At 41.6% G+C, this 20,254-nt stretch overlaps 1 protein-coding gene across 4 annotated transcripts in view; it reads left to right on the top strand.

Annotated features, from left to right (window-relative positions):
* Nucleotides 1-19,789, top strand: part of muc13b (mucin 13b, cell surface associated) — a 91,485-nt gene extending 71,696 nt beyond the window's left edge. For 3 of the 4 annotated variants that reach the window (XM_048614797.1, XM_048614799.1, XM_020511295.2), the window contains exons 9-12: nt 737-774; nt 4,011-4,098; nt 6,646-6,823; nt 16,109-19,789. In XM_048614797.1, the coding sequence (XP_048470754.1) occupies nt 737-774; nt 4,011-4,098; nt 6,646-6,823; nt 16,109-16,231 (427 nt within the window). In that variant the 3' untranslated portion in view covers nt 16,232-19,789. The remainder of the gene's footprint in view (nt 1-736; nt 775-4,010; nt 4,099-6,645; nt 6,824-16,108) is intronic. The other variant, XM_048614798.1, reaches the window with a different exon arrangement.
* The last annotated feature ends 465 nt before the right edge of the window (nt 19,790-20,254 follow it).

The following is a 20,254-nucleotide window of genomic DNA, read 5'->3' as shown; positions in this document are numbered from 1 at the left end:
TGTAGCTCTTAGCCATGCTTTGGTGTTGTGTAAACTTGCTTCTGTGTACCAACAGGAAGCTGTAGTCTTCAGTAAAGGACTGATACTGTCAAACTTAAAGACAGCTCATGCATTGCTCTTTTGCGTCTTTTACATGGGTAAAGATCCAGAGCTGTGTATTTGAAAAGGATCAAAGTAATCAGTTTGCTTGGAATCCGACTCCAGGTGCAGCATAGCCCAGCTGTGAATCTAGACTCTGAAAAACATACACGGGAGACGCAAACTAATAGCTATTTCAGCTATGCAATTGGTTTTTATACAGACTTGTATTGTCCAAATATAATTATTTTCTAATGACCTTTACAAATCTGAAATGGGAAATTTGGGTCCATCAACATTGGAAATCCAGAAAGACCATATTTTGAATTTATTATGCTATGCATTGGTGTCGATAGTTCGAATCCTTACCATTGTAATTTAAATGCTGCTGCATAGTTGGTGTTACATAACACATGTACTTCTTATCAAAGATCCCTGGCTTTTAAATTTAAAGTTGAGTTGTAACTAACTACAAGAATTCAGTGTACCAACTCCACAGTAGGTTCCCAGTAGAAATAATCAGGACAGTAACATCAACATGTTTTTTGCTTGTCTGTGTGAAATGAGCCTGTCAAGTTTTCATTGGAACGGATGGGAGTGATTTTCAGTTTTGATCTATAGTATATTTCTGAGAGAACAAAATCTTTGTTATTTCTAGGTGTCCATTTGGTTATGGAGGATTTAACTGTGATAAACGTAAGTGCCCATCATTTATATTTTTGCCAACTATTGTATTTATAAATTACTGTGAGATTCAGACATTCTTGTAGTCAGGTAATGAAAGTGATTGGTTGAAGATAAATGTTTGGCGAAATGATCCAAGAACGTATTAATGAGGTGAGATTTGTTGCTTGTGGGTTTCACACTTTGGGCAGGTCTCTCATTGCTAGCCTCTACTGTACTGTGTGAAATCTGACTGTTGCCTTTGGTGCACAACGACCTGAAAGTGGACTGGCACGGTGACAGAAAGCACACTCTGTGGTTTCAGTAATCGTCTCTTTCTGGTTTCATGTAACACTGTAGCTATTTTAAGTAAAACCAACAGGTGCCAGTGCTTTTTTTCACTACTGAAGGATGATGTGGTTAAGTCTGAGAACTGTTTGAGCCCTCATGTCAAACAATTTTTTGAGTTTAGCTCTTTGACCACAGGCTGTCCCTACAGTCAGATTGAGTGAAATAAACACACAGCTTGACAGAAAGCAGTTGTTAATGCTGACATTCCTATGACCAACCTTTTGCAAACATAATTATCACAGGCATACCATGCTTATAATCCTGGAATTTAGCCCACCAATGATGTCGTAGATATGCTTCAAGCCAGCAGCCTTCCTAAACTCTGGTTGGCATTTCCCATTCCCTTGGTCCCACCAAGAGGACTACATTCCACCTACCTCTCCGCCTCCTCTTTACCTTTGTCCTGCTACCATGAGCATTCCAAAAGGTTAGTGTTGCCTGTCTCCTGCAAAGGGCAGCAGTGTTGCTGAAGACTAACCACTGAATATGCCCTACTTTTAGCAGGGATTATCTGAGCATTTAGATTTTTCCAGGTACCTTTCTTACTGTTGGTTAGCAGGGCAGCAGTGTTTTTGGTAATGCTACATCCTGTTTTGTCCACTGTTAAAGTTGTTATATTGACCTAAACACCATTAGTCAATGTGTGGGTCAAAGCCAAACAAGTTGAAACCAGTTGCTGGGCTGTGCTGTAATGAAAGGAAAGTTGCCAGTTTGTGAGTCGTAATGCCCCTTTTGCTTTATGACCATATCCTGAGAAGCCAAATCAAGTTTCAGTCCAGCAGAAACACTGGCCCGGATTTTGAAGGAAAACCTGTAGATATTTCTTGGAGATCTTGACTTGGGCCTGCCTCATGGACCAGTCATCCAAATGCTGGAGGTCAGAGGCTGGAAATTCAGGGCCAACTAACTAGCCTGCTGACTCCTCCAATCCTGTCCACCATCTACATGGCACAAGTCAGGATGTGCGACACTCTACTTGTCTGGATGGGCACAGTTCCAACAATACTCGGGAAACTCAACACTGTCCAGTAAAAAAAAACTTGCTCGATTGGCATCCCACTTAATATCTTCACCCCCTCCGTCACTCAGACAAGTGATAGTGGCATGCACCAGCTACAAGATCTCTGATGCAACTCACCAAAGCTGCAGAGACAGCACCATCCAAACCGACAACCGCTGCCACCTAGAGGACAACAGGTGCATGGGGAACATCACTGCCTAACACATTTTGATCCAATTCATACACTGTCTTGACTTGGTGCTAAATTGCTGTCCTCTCACTAGCGCTGGATTTCCCTCACTAACAGCATTGTGAGTGTCCGTGCACTCTATGGACTGTCATGGTTCACCAACACCTGCTTGAGGACAATTGTGAATGGGTAATATATTCAGACCTAAGCAGTGACCCCCCATTCCATTAAATACAAAATATGAGTGGGCTCCATCGCCTTGATTCCTGCCGTGACAAATTTTCTTAGCAAGGATTATTTTAGAATGGTCTGTTGATAACAACTTATCAGATTTATGGCGCAATTGAAGTTCCTTTCAGAGTTTATCCTATTGTGTTTGAGTAGCATCATGGTATCGAAAATAAACTCATGCGGCAGGAATCCAAGGAGTAGATATTTTGCTAATAAACTGTAGAATATTTGATATCATGTTAACCACCTGGACTGTGTAGTTGGTGGCAAATGGGTACCCATTGTAGAGGAGACCACATTGTGAGCAGTGTGCACCTATAGGATGTGTTTGCAAAGTCACTCAATGAAGCTTCTGCATAACTTAGACAGCAAATTCCTGATTCTGATATTTAGCTGGCCATGTGCAGAAGTGAAATTATGCTTTAATTTAATTAGTACTGTAAATTGCCACAACTTTTTTTAAAAAATTCTCTCTTTATTTTGGATTGTGGACCAAAATGGAGAAAGGATTCTGCTTTACACTGAGAAGGAATTGCTGCATTCTTAAAAACAAGTTCCTGGAACTCATTGAGAGTTTTATTCACATAGTTACAGGGGGTGTATGCAGAGCAAGCTTCACAGAGAGATAAGACTGCTGATTAGTTTGTGCAATCAGGACCAGTTTTGGAGGTCAAGAGTTATCAGCGTGATAACAAATTTCAGATTTTGTTCGCCTCCAGACTATAACAGGGACAGAAATTGTCATGTGCCCTCTCTCTCTCTCTCTCTCTCTCTCTCTCTGTCATGCACACTGTCTCTCTCTATCGTGCTCTCACGCTCTGTAGCGTTCGCTCTCCCGGTCAGTCGCACACTCGCCCTCTGTTGTGTCTACTGCAGCTATTGAAACATGTCCAGGGACTCTGTCTTAATGTCCAAGGACTATTCTGATTATCTAGAAGAAAATGGATGTTAGTTACTTTTGGGTTTTCACTATGGAAATTGGTTATTGGTAGAGTCCGAATAAAATCACCTCTGGAACATGAGCCCTGAGGATTAAGAGACTGCAGTCTAAAAACTTATGGATCAATATTGAGGAGGTATAGCAGATGCTGCCTAATCTGCCCAGTCTATAGTAGTGATAAAGTGGAGATATATATACAAAAATGGGAATGTATGCATGACCTGCATTGATGTGCTTCGCCTCCGTAACCTTCAATAACAGTGTGGCTGAGAGCTTGAACGAATTTGTTCAGGGAGAGGGAAGACAGAAAAATTTTCCAACAAACACTTCATTACAAATAATCATCCTGTAAATTATAAGTCTATATCTACATGATTTGAAAATGGAATAATTTACATTTTTCTGTGAATTTACGTGTTTAGTTTAATATTTTTCTGATCACTTTAAAATCTGATTCTTTCTGGGTATGCTTGATAATAGGCATGTATCCCGTTTTCTATGTGTCAAGACGGTAAGATTTTGCATTGAATATTAATGCATGTTTTCTGTTTCTCCAGCATATTTACTGGCACTTGTGGTGATCTCCTGTGTGTTGGGTGGTATCCTCCTCCTCTTGTTGTTGGCCCTAATTGCAACCTGTCTCAGGTAAGGATGTGACATGAAAAGCAGTTATTTCTATCCTGCGCTGTTTAATGAAGGGTTGGGTTCTGGGAAAATAATGGTCTTTATTCCCAATGGTGAAAAAAGCACAACTGACCAGTCTTCCAAATTGGTAACTTCATGACACTGATGGAAATGTTTCTTTAGAATGTTGTTGTATTAATGGTCTGTCAACTGTGTTGTTACATTCTGAAGAATAAACTTTCACAGCTAGTTTTGAATGAATATCAAGCTGACGATCTGTTAAACATCCTCCCTCTCAGCTGTGAAATCCACCCCCCAAAGCCTTTTGGATACTATTATGATAACTGGCCAAAACCCTAAAGTACTATAGATATTTTTAACATGTACTTCCAAAATGTAAAAGATACAGTCAAAAATGGCTGTAGATATAAATTAAGTGACTGTCTGCATGTATAAAGAGAGAGAGATACAAGGAATGTCACACCTAAAGAGGTAAGAAGAACTTCAAACAACAGCCTTTCAAAGGGGAAGGGCCAAGTCAGAACTGACTGGACTGTGATCTTCCGTGACTACAAAAATAACAAGAGGCTGAGAAGCCCCTGCACAACAGCAAGCCACCTCCTCTGGAGCATGTCCCAAGCTGCAGACATGATTTTTAATTTTCTTTTTGAAGAATACACAAAGTCAGCAGTTAAAATGTCAGTGTTCTACTGAGACTGAATGTTCTCACATGTGCCAGTGGGCGAAGGTACCCTTTATGCACCGGCCTGGGTCCTACTGTCAATGTGCTGTGAAGATCACTGTCGAAGAACTATCCCCTAGTCACCCCTTTGTTGCAGGTGAAGGGACTCTCTACTCTGAGTGCCAGAAGCCAACGAGCTAGCAAGCCAGATGAAAGGAAACAGGACAACAGAAGAACTCTCCCCAATGCTGAATGCTGGATTTCAGTCTCAGTCAAAAGGAATGAGAACAACAGAATCTCAACCAGTCTGCAAAACTGAAAATCTTCAAATTACTTGTTCAACTACCAATGTCAATGCTACCAATAACTTTCATCCAAAGGCAATCCACAAAGGAAGGGATCCATTTTCAAATTAACCTATTGCATCCATCAAGTTGCTGGGTGAGGGTGGTTTATGGAAGAATAAACCTTCTTTTTGCGAGTTTGATGGTTTAGTGTATCCTGTCTAGGACCATAACAAATGAAAGTACCTTCCCTGGAAACTGCACATAACAGTACCTACCCTCCTTTAATAGTACACAGCAGTTACAGTGCTATTTTCTGTGACTGAGTTGCCTATCATACAGTTGTACATAATTTTATGTTTAATAGCCTATATTTTAGCCAAAATGCCTTGGTAGGAATAAATGTTGGAGAAGCAGTGCAGTGCCTCCGTGGCTGTTTTTCCATGGTTCCTTCAGCAGCATCAGTATGTTGATAAATGTTAGCCAACAATTAATTTCCCTGACTTCCAGGTGAGAAAATTAAAACTTTCACTTGTCCTTCACCTGCAATGCCCTTAAGTGTGAATTTGCTTTGCATTGAATGCACATTGTCATTTTCCCATTGTGTGCTTCATGTATAAACCCTCTCCATTGTCAGCAACTTGCATATCTCTTAACCTTACCCACAGCTAAAGTACTTATTTTCTGTGCCACTCTTTGACTGTACAGGAATTTAGAGATATGCAGATCAGGTGGAAAAGTGGAACTGAGATTCAGGTTCAACCGTGAGTTAAAGAGCGGAGTGATTCCTTGTTTTACAAATTGGTAGCTTAATGACACAGAATGATTTAAGTTTCTGAACTTGTTGCTCTAGCAATTTATCTCTAAGGAATAAGTCTTCACAGCTAGTTTCTTTTACTGTTCTTAGTCATGACAGTGAAGGCGTCAATCTGGTGCACATCATTGTCTGTTATTAAAAGATGGTGCTAAAAATAATTTAATTATTGAAATACTGCTGCTTTCTTCACTGCGGTAAAGGAAGTGTGATATTTTGGTTAGTCATACCTCAGTACAAATACTCCTTGGTTAATCGAAACTGCTCAAAGGTCATTTTGAAGCAACATCCTCAATCAGTTATTAACCAACTTTACTGCAAGGAGGAAAATAAACACAGTGCAGCAATTTATATTATCTCTAAAGCTTCAGTTCTATTTGGGCATCTTGGAGGTAGGCAGGAAGGAAGAGAATAAATACACATGAGTGCGCGCACACACGTACACCCAGACACACGCATGCACGCACACACACCCATCTAGACACACGCACATATACACACACACACACATGCGCAAACACATATACGCACATACACGTGCACACACATACACACACATATATATACACAGACACATACACATGCACACGCATACACACGCGCACACATACATACACACACACACACACACACACACACAGTTGGTGGGTTTAAAGTATGATTTGAGTACTGTAAGATTTGCATACCTCTAATTGCAGAATGTAATCCCGTTATAGAGTTACAGAAATTATATTGTCAAATGTTCAGATTGGAAGTGTAGCTAAAGCAATGTTGACTTTTATCTACAGGTCCAAGAGTGGTTCGTGCAGTTCCTCATCTGGTTCTCACGATTATGTCATGTGGCCCAAATCCGAGATGCCAAAGATTCCTCGTGCTACTATGCACTGGGATGGCAATCAGCTTGAAATGCAAGAGAATGGAAGCACCAGCAGTTTAAACGATATCCATCGGGATGCTGGGAGAGCAGTGAGTGCACTTAAAACTAGAAAGTGGAGGGTGGGGAAATAAAAAAATGGATACAAGTTGGGCCTTTACTTTGATTCAATTTTATCCTTGCTGGTTTCGTAAAGCCATTGCTGTCCAGCATTCTCTAGCCACCAATACAATTAACAAAGGTCCTCCCAGCTGAGAACTGGAAAGTGGATACTTTTGGCAAATGTTGATATCTGGTCTTGTCTCTGATTTTCCTCTGCACATTCTGTCTTTGATGGCCTACATCCTTCTCCAGACATACATGTCATTCAATGAAGTGATTTCAGACTTTTGTTTTAGAATTGGAAACAATTTCTGGTTCATCCCGAAATTTTGTGAAGCTTACTGGCCAAACAGATGTAATTAGTCTGACACAAAAACACAACAGTGTCTAAAGTTCTTCATTCAAAATAGTCTTTTGAATTTTATATTTGTCTCAAAAATTGCTGCCCAATTTTTCACAAACACTCTTGTACTTTGGAACTGGAATAGTAACTTCAGTGTGAGAATGTTTTTACTGATTATAATTATAGATACAGAAGGCCAATTAGCCCATGTAACTTCATGCAGCTAGAGAGTTTTTAATGTTCCCCCTATCAAGCTTCTAGACTTTTTGTCTCCACTGCGGTCCACCTGAAAGTCCATTTCATAAGTAAAGCACGCTTAATGCAAAAGAATCTCTGGACATCATAACTGGTCCTAGTCTAAACCTCTGTGCCTTTTCATGGAACAAAACTGCTTCATAAAATTGTAGAACCAGTACATGATCAGAACTTGGTGTTCCATTTCCTGAACAAACGTCAAATTGCCTGTGAAATGTATTTTGTACTGTTACTATTTAGCAGCAAGCTAGCCATTGTAAAGGGTGAAAGGTCATTTGGTTTGGTGCATGGCCATCTCATTGGCAAGCATCAGATATAAATGGATCTGTAAAGCTGCAAAGACTTGTTACCAAATAATGTTCAGTTACTCTAAATGGTATTTCCCCTTTAAAAGACTTTGATATGGGTAGATATCCTATCTTATTAATAATGTCACTTGCACTTCACACTGGCCCAATTCCAAAGGTATATTAATGGCAACCACTTAAGTAACAAGTGAATGGCTCCAATTCTCTACCCCTGGGAATGAACTTAGAATGTCCAGCTTCTCCTCTTTAGGAATATTAGTACATGTTGTTCAGATCCTGTAAGGGACTTTTAATGTTTAAAATAAATTTGTCATTAACTGAAAGAATGATGCTACAAGATTCCTTAGTTTCATTGAATAACTTTACTGTTTAAGTAAGTACTTAAAGCAGAACAGCAAACTTAACACTAACTTATAATAAATGTGAAGTCATACATTTTGGTAGGAGTAATAGTAAAAAGGATTATTACTTGAATGGTAAAAAGTTGCAGCATGCTGCTATGCAGAGGGACCTGGGTGTCCTTGTGCATGAATCACAGAAGGTAGGTCTGCAGGTACAACAAGTAAGTAGGAAGGCAAATGGAATTTTGCTCTTCATTGCTAAAGGGATTGAGATTAAAAGCAGGAGGTTATGTTGCAGCTGTACAAGGTGCTGGTGAGGCCACACCTGGAGTACTGTGTGCAGTTTTGGTCTCCTTACTTGAGAAAGGAGGTACTGGCACTGGAGGGGGTGCAAAGGAGGTTCACTAGGTTGATTCCGGAGTTGAGGGGGTTGGCTTATGAGGAGAGACTGAGTAGGTTGGGATTATATTCATTGGAATTCAGAAGATTGAGGGGGGATCTTATAGAAACATATAAAATTATGAAGGGAATAGATAAGATAGAAGTAGAGAGGATGTTTCCACTGGCAGGTGAAGCTAGGACAAGAGGGCATAGCCTCAAGATTAGAGGGAGCAGATTTAGGACTGAACTGAGAAGGAATTTCTTCACCCAGAGGGTTGTTAATCTATGGAATTCCTTGCCCAGTGAAGTAGTTGACGCTACTTCAGTAAATGTTTTTTAAAAAAAGGTAGATTTTTTTTGAACAATAAAGGAATTAAGGGATACGGTGAGAATGCGGGTAAGTGGATCTGAGTCCACGAAAGGATCAGCCATGATCTTATTGAATGGCGGAGCAGGCTCGAAGGGCCAGACGGCCTACTCCTACTCCTAGTTCTTATGTTCTTATGTAAGTATACTATGAATCCACTTTTACTTTCCCCTCTCTTTCAAAATCTAGAAGGCTCATTCACTTCTTGAGGGACCAACTCTGTATGCCACAACCAATCACAATCCTGTGGAAGGGTCACTAGACCCGAAGCATTAACTCTTGAGTTCTCTTCTCAGATGCTGCTTGAACTGCTGAGTTTTTACAGCAATTTCTGTTTTTTTATGACAAGTCATAGAGTCATACAGCACAGTAAAGACCCTTCAGCCCATCGAGTCTGCACCAACAATAACTACCGCTAAAGGTGCATTGATCCCAATTTCCTGCACTTGTCCAGTATCCTTGAATGTTATGATATTTCAATTGCCCATCCAAATTTGCTTTTAACTTTGTAAAGTTTTCGGACTCCACTACCTTCGCAGTTAGTGCATTCCAGATTCTCTCCACCCTACGAAAAAGATTTTCTTTCCTCAAATCCCCTCTGATGCTCCTGCCCCTTACCCTAAAACTATGTACCCTTGTGATTGACCCCTCAACCGAGGGGAACAGCTGCTCCCTAGTCATCCTGTCCCCGTATCCCTCATTATCTTATACACCTCAATCATGACCCATTCAGCCTTCTCTGATCTCAAGAAAATAATCTAGCTTATCTAGTCACTCCTTATCGCAAAATTTCTCCATCTCGGGCAAAATTCTGGTGAACCTCCTTCGTACCCCCTCTTAGTGCTATCATATCCTTCCTGTAGTGAGGTGACCAGAACTGCACACAGTAGTCCAGCTGTGGAAAAGCAATGCTGTGTACAATTCCAGCATTATCTCTTTGTTCTTATATACTGTGCTCTTCCACTGATGAAAGTAAGTGTCCCATATGTCATCTTAACTATCCCATTCATGTGTGCTGAAAATAGTAGCTTTCATGGTGACTTTGACCTAGAGCCAGTTCCATAAATGACCAGATTTACTCAGTTCAATTTCACAGTCTGCCTTTGTGCTTTTTCTTTTGGCTTTTCTCGCACCTTTTTTTGCTGTAAATCAACTTCACAGGGTATTGGAAGAGGACATTTTGCAATTATGAAACTGAAACCAAGCATCACATCAAGATCCATTAGAGACTCCTAATTTATTGAAACCTGACTATCAGTGGACTGTGAACTTTCTGATTTCTAGAATCTGCTATTCTTTGGGGGTTTTTTTCGTCTAGAATTCACGTTTGATTTCTCCTTAGTTTCATAGTCAGGCACTTGGAGACTTCTAGAGCTCTTATTCTGCAAGGATTCCACTGCTTTTCACCCAGACTTTGGAAACTCTAAGCCTGCCCTTCCACAATTTCTTTAAAGCACTCTCTGCTTTCTCCTTCAACAAGATCTTTCACTGGAGATTTCTTACTTAGCTCCAAATTAGGCAAATCTTCTGACTTTATTTTCCCCAAACATCAACTCCAAGTGAATAGCAACCTGCACAGATCTGCAGCTTCCTTCTGAGGATACCTGGATAAAAGGTAAAGGTAAAGTCACTGTATCCTAATCAGACCACCAGACTGCTCTCTCTTTAGAGAGACAGACAACTGGTGTGTTTAATCTGAGGTTCATCACACCTTGGGCAAGGGGTAAGTTTGAGGAGAGTCCTTCATGGTAGCTTCTGCCGGTGCAGGAATTGAACCCATGCCATTGGCATCAAAAGCCAGCCTTTCAGCCAATTGAGCTAACCAACCCTTTTACTTTATAGTTGGATAACATTTGAAAAAAGGACTTGTTACCCTCAAATACCATCTCCATGGCAATGTGGCAGGCTTTAGGAAGTTCATGACAGAAATATAAGCTAATTATCTTATCTTCAAGACAACCCCTTGTGACCACTGTGAATAATTTCTATCTTTAATGAGTTTATGATCCTCTTTCTCAGAAGTACTGGTCCCAACAAGAAACTCCCCATTGACCAACTGCCTCTAGCTTCTTCTCATCTGGGGACTGCACAAACAATTTAAATATCTTATTAAGACAAAGTTGGCATTCTGACTCCATTGCTAGCTTTTATCCAAGTTCTCACAACCAACTCTGACAATGCAAGATTAACACAGGTGACCTTTTAATTGTTATTAACTCAGGCTTGTTTCAATTGTATTTCTTTTGGATCGGTTATTAGTTTTTGATTCCATGTCTCCATTCATCTTGCATTTAACACTTTAATGCCTAAAACTGAAAGTTGCTTCTCAAACACATGAACGATGGAATGGAGACAAGTCTGCCACAAAACTGCCTAATGAAAAGACCAAAAGTCTTGGCTTCATTGGGAAATTTGTCATATTTAGTTCCAGAGGGAGCCATTTCAATAATGAAAAGCTTTTTGCAGATGAGCTGAAGAGAGTCATCACAAATTGCTTTGACCTGTGCTGCTGCTGGGAACTCTAATGTAAGGAAAAGTGTGAGAAACTAAGTGCTGAATTTTGAAAAATCTCTTCTCCAATCAGTTGCCTTGGGAGTCAGAAACAATAGGTGGATGTTACAGCATTGGTGAATAATCACAAAATATTGCACAATGTATTACTATTGAGATTTGTTTATTTGAAATCTGTTTACTACTGAGCCATCTTGGGATAGTGGCTGTCTTTTCTTTCCTTCATACTTTCACAATGAAAGCAATTGCTTCTCTCAGTGCCCTTCACGTAAGTGCTTGCTGCTTAATGTTCAAGCATTTATTTCAAGAGTCAAAAATGTAGTAATTTTTCTAAAGTTTTGCTATCCTTTTAACTCTTCCATAACCACAGTCTCAAATCTACTTGCAATTAAAATGTACATTATAATAGTGGAATGGCTGTTTCACACAATGACAGACTTTGTACTGGGTTACAATGACTTCTAACTTCAACTTTTCTGTCAGAATACTTTAAAACTTTTTTTAGACTTCTTTTCAATGTACTCATGAATTTGGCTGTGGTACCATTTGTCAAAAATATTGCACGATGAGGAAATTTGTTGAACATCAGGTGATGCATTTAATGACTAGAATGACCTTACTGTGCATGGCTTGTGCTCAGCAGCTGTGTTCAACACTGTACAAAATGTTTTATTTTACTTTGCTTGTTTCTTAATAATGATACAAGTAAGATTTAGGTTGTTAATTTCCTCTTCGCCACAAAGCATTGTACCGAGACAGTTTTGGGAGTCAGTACAGCACCTGCTCCCACCTCTTCAATTTCTCTTCATGCATACATTGCCTACGTTAACTGGCCAACCTCTTTGCATAAATGATGAACTGTAACTCATTAAAAGCTAGAGTCAAATCTGATTAGTTGCAGGGGTTTCTTGTCCACCCATGCTATCAGCCTGTATCTGGAACAGAAAGGAATATTTTATCAGAACAGGTTTTATTTAGACAGAAATTTCAATCTCGACACAATGAGGAAACATAGTGGAGCCCAGAGCAAAGGGGTATGACTTTAAAATTTAAGAATTTTTCCACCCGGGGGAAACGTCAAGAAGCACTCCTCTACACATAGGGTAGTGGAAGTCTGAAATCCTCTCCCTGAAAAAAAATCTGCTGTGGCCCGAACAATTGAAAATGCAAAACCTGGGATTAATAGACTTCTGGGGATAGTAGGAACTGCCGATGCTGGAGAATCTGAGATAACAAGGTGTAGAGATGGATGAACACAGCAGGCCAAGCCGCATCAGAGGAGCAGGAAGGCTGACGTTTCGGGTCGAGACCCTTCTTCAGAAATGGGGGGGGGAAGGGGATTCTGAAATAAATAGGGAGAGAGGGGGAGGCAGATAGAAGATGGATAAAGGAGAAGATAGGTGGAGAGGAGACAGACAGGTCAAAGAGGCGGGATTGGAGCCAGTAAAGGTGAGTGTATGTGGGGAGGTAAGGAGGGGATAGGTTGGTCCAGGGAAGACGGACAGGTCAAGGAGGCGGGATGAGGTTAGTGGGTAGGAGATGGGGGTGGGGCTTGAGGTGGGAGGAATGGTTAGGGAGGCGGGGATGAGCCGGGCTGGTTTTGGGATGCGGTCGGGGGAGGGGAGATTTTGAAGCTTGTGAAATCCACATTGATACCTTTGGGCTGCAGGGTTCCCAAGCGGAATATGAGATGCTGTCCCTGCAACCTTCGGGTGGCATCATTGTGGCACTGCAGGAGGCCCAGGATGGACATGTCGTCCAAGGAGTGGGAGGGGGAGTTGAAATGGTTCGCGACTGGGAGGTGCAGTTGTTTAGTGCGAACCGAGCGTAAGTGTTCCGCAAAGCGGTCCCTGAGCCTCAGCTTGGTTTCCCCGATGTAGAGGAGGCCACAACGGGAACAGCGGATGCAGTATACCACATTAGCAGATGTGCAGGTGAACATCTGTTTGATGTGGAAGGTCTTCTTGGGGCCTGGGATGGGGGTGAGGGGGGAGGTGTAGGGGCAGGTGTAGCACTTCCTGTGGTTGCAGGGAAAAGTGCCGGGGGTGGTGGGGCTGGAGGGGAGTGTGGAGCGGACAAGGGAGTCCCGGAGAGAGTGGTCCCTCCGGAAAGCAGATTAGGATGGGGAGGGAAAAATGTCTTTGGTGGTGGGGTTGGATTGCAGATGGCAGAAGTGTCGGAGGATGATGCGTTGGATTCGGAGGTTGGTGGGGTGGTACGTGAGGACAAGGGAGATTCTGTTTTGGTTGTTATTGCGGGGAGGGGGTGTGAGGGATGAGTTGCGGGAAATGCGAGAGACATGGTCGAGGGCATTTTCGACCACTGTGGAGGGGAAGTTGCGGTCCTTGGAAAACGAGGACATCTGGGATGTCCGGGAGTGGAATGCCTCATCTCGGAAGCAGATGTGGCGGAGGCGAAGGAATTGGGAATAGGGGATGGCCTTTTTGCAGGAAGGTGGGTGAGAGGAGGTGTATTCTAGGTAGCTGTGGGAGTCGGTGGGCTTGAAATGGATATCGGTTTCCAGGTGGATGCCAGAGATGGAAACACAGAGATCCAGGAAGGAGAGAGAGGTATCAGAGATGGTCCAGGTGAACTTAAGGTTGGGGTGGAAGGTGTTAGTGATGTGAATGAACTGTTTGAGCTCCTCATGGGAGCACGAGGCGGCGCCGATACAGTCATCGATGTAACGGAGGAAGAGGTGGTGGATAGGCCATTGTAGCTTTGGAAGAGGGACTGTTCCACGTATCCTACAAAGAGGCAGGCATAGCTTGGGCCCATGCGGGTACCCATGGCCACCCCCTTTGTCTGTAGGAAGTGGGAGGAATTGAAAGAGAAGTTGTTGAGGGTGAGGATGAGTTCGGCTAAGCGGATGAGGGTGTCAGTGGAGGGGGACTGGTCGGGCCTGCAGGACAGGAAGAAGCGGAGGGCCTTTAGGCCATCTGCAAGGGGAATGCAGGTGTATAGGGACTGGACGTCCATGGTAAAGATGAGGTGTTGGGGACCGGGGAATTGGAAGTTTTGGAGGAGGTGGAGGGCGTGTGTGGTGTCACGGACGTAGGTAGGGAGTTCCTGGACCAAGGGGGAGAAAATGGAGTCGAGATAAGTGGAGATAAGTTCGGTGGGGCAGGAGCAGGCGGAGACAATGGGTCGACCAGGGCAGTCAGGCTTGTGGATTTTGGGAAGGAGATAGAAGCGGGCGGTGCAGGGTTGGGGAACGATGAGGTTAGAGGCTGTGGGTGGGAGATCACCTGAAATTATGAGATTGTGGATGGCTTGGGAGATGATGGTTTAGTGGTCGTGGGTGGGATCATGATCAAGGGGGCGGTAGGAGGAGGTGTCGGAGAGCTGGCCTCTGGCCTCGGCGATGTAGAGGTCAGTGTGCCATACTACAACTGCGCCTCCCTTGTCCGCGGGTTTTATGGTGAGGTTGGGATTGGAGCGGAGGTAGCGGAGGGCTGCACATTCTGTTGGGGAGAGGTTGGAGTGGGTGAGAGGGATGGAGAGGTTGAGGCAATTGATGTCTCGACGGCAGTTAGAGATGAAGAGGTCAAGGGAGGGTAGGAGGCCTTGGGGTGGTGTCCAGGAGGAGGGGGTGTGTTGGAGGCGGGAGAAGGGGTCAGTAGAGGGAGGGTTAGGCTCACAGTTAAAGAAGTAAGCGTGGAGGCGGAGGCGGCGGAAAAGCTGCTCAATGTCCAAACGTGAGTTGTATTCATCGATGTTTGGGTGGAGGGGGACAAAGGTGAGTCCTCTGCTGAGGACTGACCATTCGTCCTCAGTAAGGGGGAGGTCTGGGGGGATGGTGAAGACTCGGCAGGGCTGGGTGCTGCTGTCTCCTCTGGAGCTGCTGGCTGTGGAGGCTGTGGGCGGAGCGACGTCGGCGGTGGGCGGAGCGACGGCCAGTAAGTGTTGGATGTTGGTGGCAGCGGCGTCCTCGATGTCTGTGTTGGCCTCGGAAACGGAGGCGGTGACATCAGCAGCGGTGTCGATGGCGTTGGCTGTACCGGAAGTGGCGTACCGGGCGGAGGCGAATGTGACGTCATCCGTGGGTGCTCCGAAGGTGGCCACATGGCCAATGGCGGCGGGCACGTTGTGGGGAAGGTCCTGGGTAGGGTGGCAGGCACCAGTAAGTTTAAAGTACTTTCGGTTTTTAGTGTCCAATAAAGCCGAGTAGAATTGAGAGTTCAGGTTGTGGATCTTACGAAGAATAAAATACAGGAGAGGTCCTTTGCAGATCTGGGAGAGGGAGGCTCTGAGCTGGGGTAGGCTTAATTGTATTATCTGGAGATGCTGGCGCATTGCAGCGAGTGTGTATTTCAGGAGTCGCAGGGAGAAACACTTCTGTAGGATACCAGTGTTCTGAATGTAGAGGTCGTCACGGTTGGGGCCAAATTGGGAAGGCTTAAATGTAGACTGTAGTCCGTTGGGGATGATCCGGTTCTGTAGACAGGTACTCAGAAAGTTTATTAATAGATTTCTGTTAGTTAACGGCATTGAGGGTTATGGAAGCAAGCGTTAACTGGAATTTAAGATATAGATCAGCCATGATCCAGTTGAGGGACTCAGTGACCTGCTCCTGTTTCTAAAATACATTCCTTCAGAAGATTCTATCTTTCCACTACAAGAAATAATGTCACTCATTCCTCACTCAGCAGCCTGTGCGTTTGCATTAAAAGCAAAAAGGTATCAAAATGTATTTGAACATTATCATAAAGTATGCATTCAGTCAGTACTCCTAACTGAAATTGGTATCTTGTCTGTTTCTATTCCAGCCTGACAAAAATGATGACCTGAAGACCTTTAAAGGGAAGCAACAGTCCCGGTACACCTATCTTTGCCAGGGTCAAGAGAATCCATACTATGTCAGTGATGAGAAAAAGCCTGAATATTTGTAAATGGAACGGGATTGATTTTTAGAGGGTGAAGCAGATATTCTTTCAACTATTGATAATGTTTGTGCTTCTGTGCATGTTGCATAGCAAGCTTAAGGGGTGGGGAAGGGGAAGAAAAAGGTGGAATTTTGTAAATTTTTTAAACCACGTTCTTGGGACATGTATCTGTAGTGAGGCAACTATGAAACAAAAATCTTCAATTTAGTATCTACAAATCAAGAATCGAATTTTCCTGGCCATTAAAATGTCAGACGAGGGACTTACAACTTCCAGCATTAACCTATTGGAACTTCACCTTTGCCTCTCTCTCTCTAACACCATAACAAAACACATTATTCTTCCAAATATAACCATGCAAAGCCAAGGAGAGCACATAGACTTAATGGGGAGGGTGGGAATGGCAGGGTAGCATTGGAGGTAGTGGGGTAGGGTGTGGTAGTAGTAGTTGACTGGTTAGCGCCCAGAGGTTTTTCTTTGTAATGAGGTGTTGAAAATAAATTGTAGGATTTTTCTTCTGTTTTTACCAACTGTTTCAGTACATTATCTCCAAACCATAATACCACATGTAAAGGTCCCTCCTTCACCAGCTAACTGTTACATCGTGCTGAACACAATATTATAGATGGTTGCAGTAGGAGGACGTTGTTCATTGATGGTCAGGAGTCTACAGCTGATTGTTGCATCCAAGAGTTCTTTCTAAATCTAGTATAAAATTAACAAGTTTCAAGTTTGCTTTTCACATCTCAGCATCCCTTTTAGTGGCTGCAAAATTACAGCATTTTAACTTTTATTTGAATGTATTTAAACTGGTTGCTCAGTCACACCACTAAGTGTTCCCTCTTTAGAATGGCATAGTTGTATAATTTCCATTGAGTTCTCATGAATATTCAATGACCAGCTCTTTTATATTGTGCTGCTGTTTTTGTTTGGGCTGGAATACACAAAGGAATGTGGTGGGACTTTCCTTTCAAATTTTAAGAAAAAAAAATCATTTTAAACCTAGCAAAGTAAAGGAAAATTAAAGCAAATCTTCTAATTTATGATTAAAATGTTGGTTAGTGTGTTATAGGAATTGACTATTTGTGACTTGAAATACCAGAAGGAGGAGAGTCTGAAATGGCATGCCGACAACTACCAGCCAACTGAAGAGGACACATTTCCACCTTAAAATGTTTTTTAAAAACATTGCACATTTTACTGATCGAATATGTGGATGTAAATTGTAAATACACTGGGGAGATAGCTATACTCCAAGATGTATATTTAGTCTTGTTTTTGGTTTTAATCTTTTTTGAATTCCTCGGTATTTTTTGATTTTTAGGTTCTTCAATATTTTTCTTCAATGAAGACTTTCCATGTTTGGCAATCTAAGCATAAATAATTTTGCCAAGCAAAAAGTGGTGGTATTAAGCTTTGCAAATAAATTAGACAGTCCTTCTGATTCTTTTTTCCTCAAAAAGACTTTTGTTAAGTTTGATTTTTAATATGCTGAAAAATTATTGTAAACACTAGCTTGTGTTCTGAGAAATGCGAATCATTAATTATTATCCAGTAATAATTAATTTGCCTCGTCCTAAAAGCTACTTTATTTTTGCACTCTGGGTCTTGGACTGACAGGACTAACTCTACTGCTTGCCATGATTAATATTTGTAATGTGTGGTTTCCCCATAAACTGGCTGCACCATAGAAACACTTGTAGATTGACCATGACATTTTGGCTAGCGTGCATGTATGAACTAAATGATCTCATGACCAAGAATAGTGATGTGCGCACACACACTGACTTCATGCTGCATAGTTACTGCTGGGGCAGCAACTTTATGGGCCCACAGAGACTGACTGCAACCAAGCAGATTTTTAAGATTGACCTTACAGGCTGCCAGACTTTCTTTGGTTGATTTAGTTTAATATAGCAACCGGCTGCATAAGGCTTGAGTTACAGTAACTGGTAGCTCAAGACCAGAGTAAAATATTATCTCTGAATAGCTGTTTGGTGGAATTTAGGGTTTTGGGCACTTTTCTATTTCTTTTCTCTCTGACCTTTGTTAAAGGATATTAAACAAATGAGAAGCACTAGTAGCACTTGACTGCTCAATGGTAGGAGATGTTGTGACAAAGTGTTATTGAACAGTGAAGCTCAATAACCTTTTCCAGTTTTCATTCTATAGGAAATAACTCCAAAGATTAGAAAAGTAAAGCACACAAACAATGGTTTGTCCTTGGGAACTTTAGATTCCAAATCCAAATGTTGGCATCTCCTATTGTTGATGAATGGATGTAGACCAAGTTCCTGCAGAGCTTTCCTCAAAACAATGGTTCTTTCCTTACAATATTCAATTTAAGTGTCTTAAATAATTGAATAATGTAAACTTCAAAGCATGTTTGTTGAAATACTTAAGCTTGTGCATGTATAAAATTTTTGTTTCTACGTCAAAATGGAACAGCCTATAAATAAAGATGTGACTATTTTTCCCCTTATATAAATGATATATTTTTGCAATACAAAGAATGACTATCAGAAATGGAAATGAATTTACTGAACTGAAATGTACTCCAGCTTTCACTGCACGAGCAGATTGTATCTAATCTGTTTTGAGTTTTAGTTAGGATTTATGTTTTTCCTTTATGTGGAAGTTAGGTTTTGTCTTGTCTCTCCTTTTCTACTTAGCCTCATTCTGCTTTGCACTTTGCCTTCTGTTCTGCCGATAAACAGACTTTGTATATTATTGTTTGCCAAGGATAAGAACTAACTGCTTCATGAGGTGGGAGTATTCAGTGGGAAATTGGAAGTAGCCAACAACTGAGGCATAGAGCAATTACTAAGGCTACATTAGAGCACAAAATTTTTTTTATGGATGTAGTTATTATGGTTCATGGGGTCTGAATGCTGTATAGATTTCTTTTGACTCCCATTGAAAGACTTGCAACTGTGCTAGGTTGCATTGTTTGAATTTAGTTTTGGGGGGAAAGTGTAGAGGGAAAGGAGAGGACACCATTTAGGCTCTGATCAATATTGAATATTTATAGGTAGGAGACTGGTTTGAGCTTTGTACTATGCTTTCCAATTTGGAGATCACCTCTGCACAAAATAGAACCAAACTTTAAACAAAGAACCCTTCAGAGATGGCGTAGTTTCTACACTAATTTTAAAAACATATGTAAGGGAGACACTTCCATGTACCCAATGAACCTGCTTCATGGCTGTCACTTGTGTCTATGTTCTATTACGTTTCAGTAAATGTGTAATGGAAAATGTACTTCCTCGAGCTTAAATATTTCCATTGCTCAAAAGGAATTTAATTTGCTGCTCTTGCATGGAATAAAAATGGCCAAAGTTGCATTCTCAATTTGGATTGATGGTTTTGCTTGTACCTTTTATTTTGTACATTGTAGTTTTGTGGAACATATAAAAGAATTTCATGCCAAATAGGAGTAAAATTATGAGAATTTCAAGTAACTTTGTTAAAATCACAAGTATTATAATACAGATATGTTTTTCTATTGATCACCATCGTACAACTTAAAAATGTTTAAATTTAAATAAAGAAAAAATCTTTCCAGTTTCTGTCTTACAAAGTTATTTTTTAAACTTTGAGCTTTTGACTCCAGATAAATTCAAGATGAAGAATGAAAATGGTATTGTTTTGTACAAATGGTGCCATCATTGTTTGATGGACCTTCTACCAAAGGGCCAGGTGAGAACATGTTTTTGTCTGCAGGTGCACTGCCAATCGAACATTCAATTAAGATACAGCTAACAACTCTGTAACTAACCAATCTATCCAATAGCCCACACGGATGAGAGAGCTAGTACAAGACTGGTTGGGCAACTGAACTTCCTTGGAGATTGATTTTAAATTTATCTGCTAAAGGATCAATTGTCTTTATTATTCCATGCCTCTAGTATTTAACTTTGAAAGTTGAATGTTCCAAACCCAGGTGTTAGGTGGTTCAACACTGGAAGTGCTTAAGGAGTCAAAACCTGCCATCTGCAAATATTTGTTCATGTAGTAGTGAGGTTCCTC

Source organism: Rhincodon typus, chromosome 30, assembly GCF_021869965.1.
Source record: "Rhincodon typus isolate 14 chromosome 30, sRhiTyp1.1, whole genome shotgun sequence".
In the NCBI taxonomy this organism is placed as follows: domain Eukaryota; kingdom Metazoa; phylum Chordata; class Chondrichthyes; order Orectolobiformes; family Rhincodontidae; genus Rhincodon; species Rhincodon typus.
The sequence above is the reverse complement of the archived record's forward strand: the minus strand, read 5'-3'. Positions and strand labels throughout refer to the sequence as shown.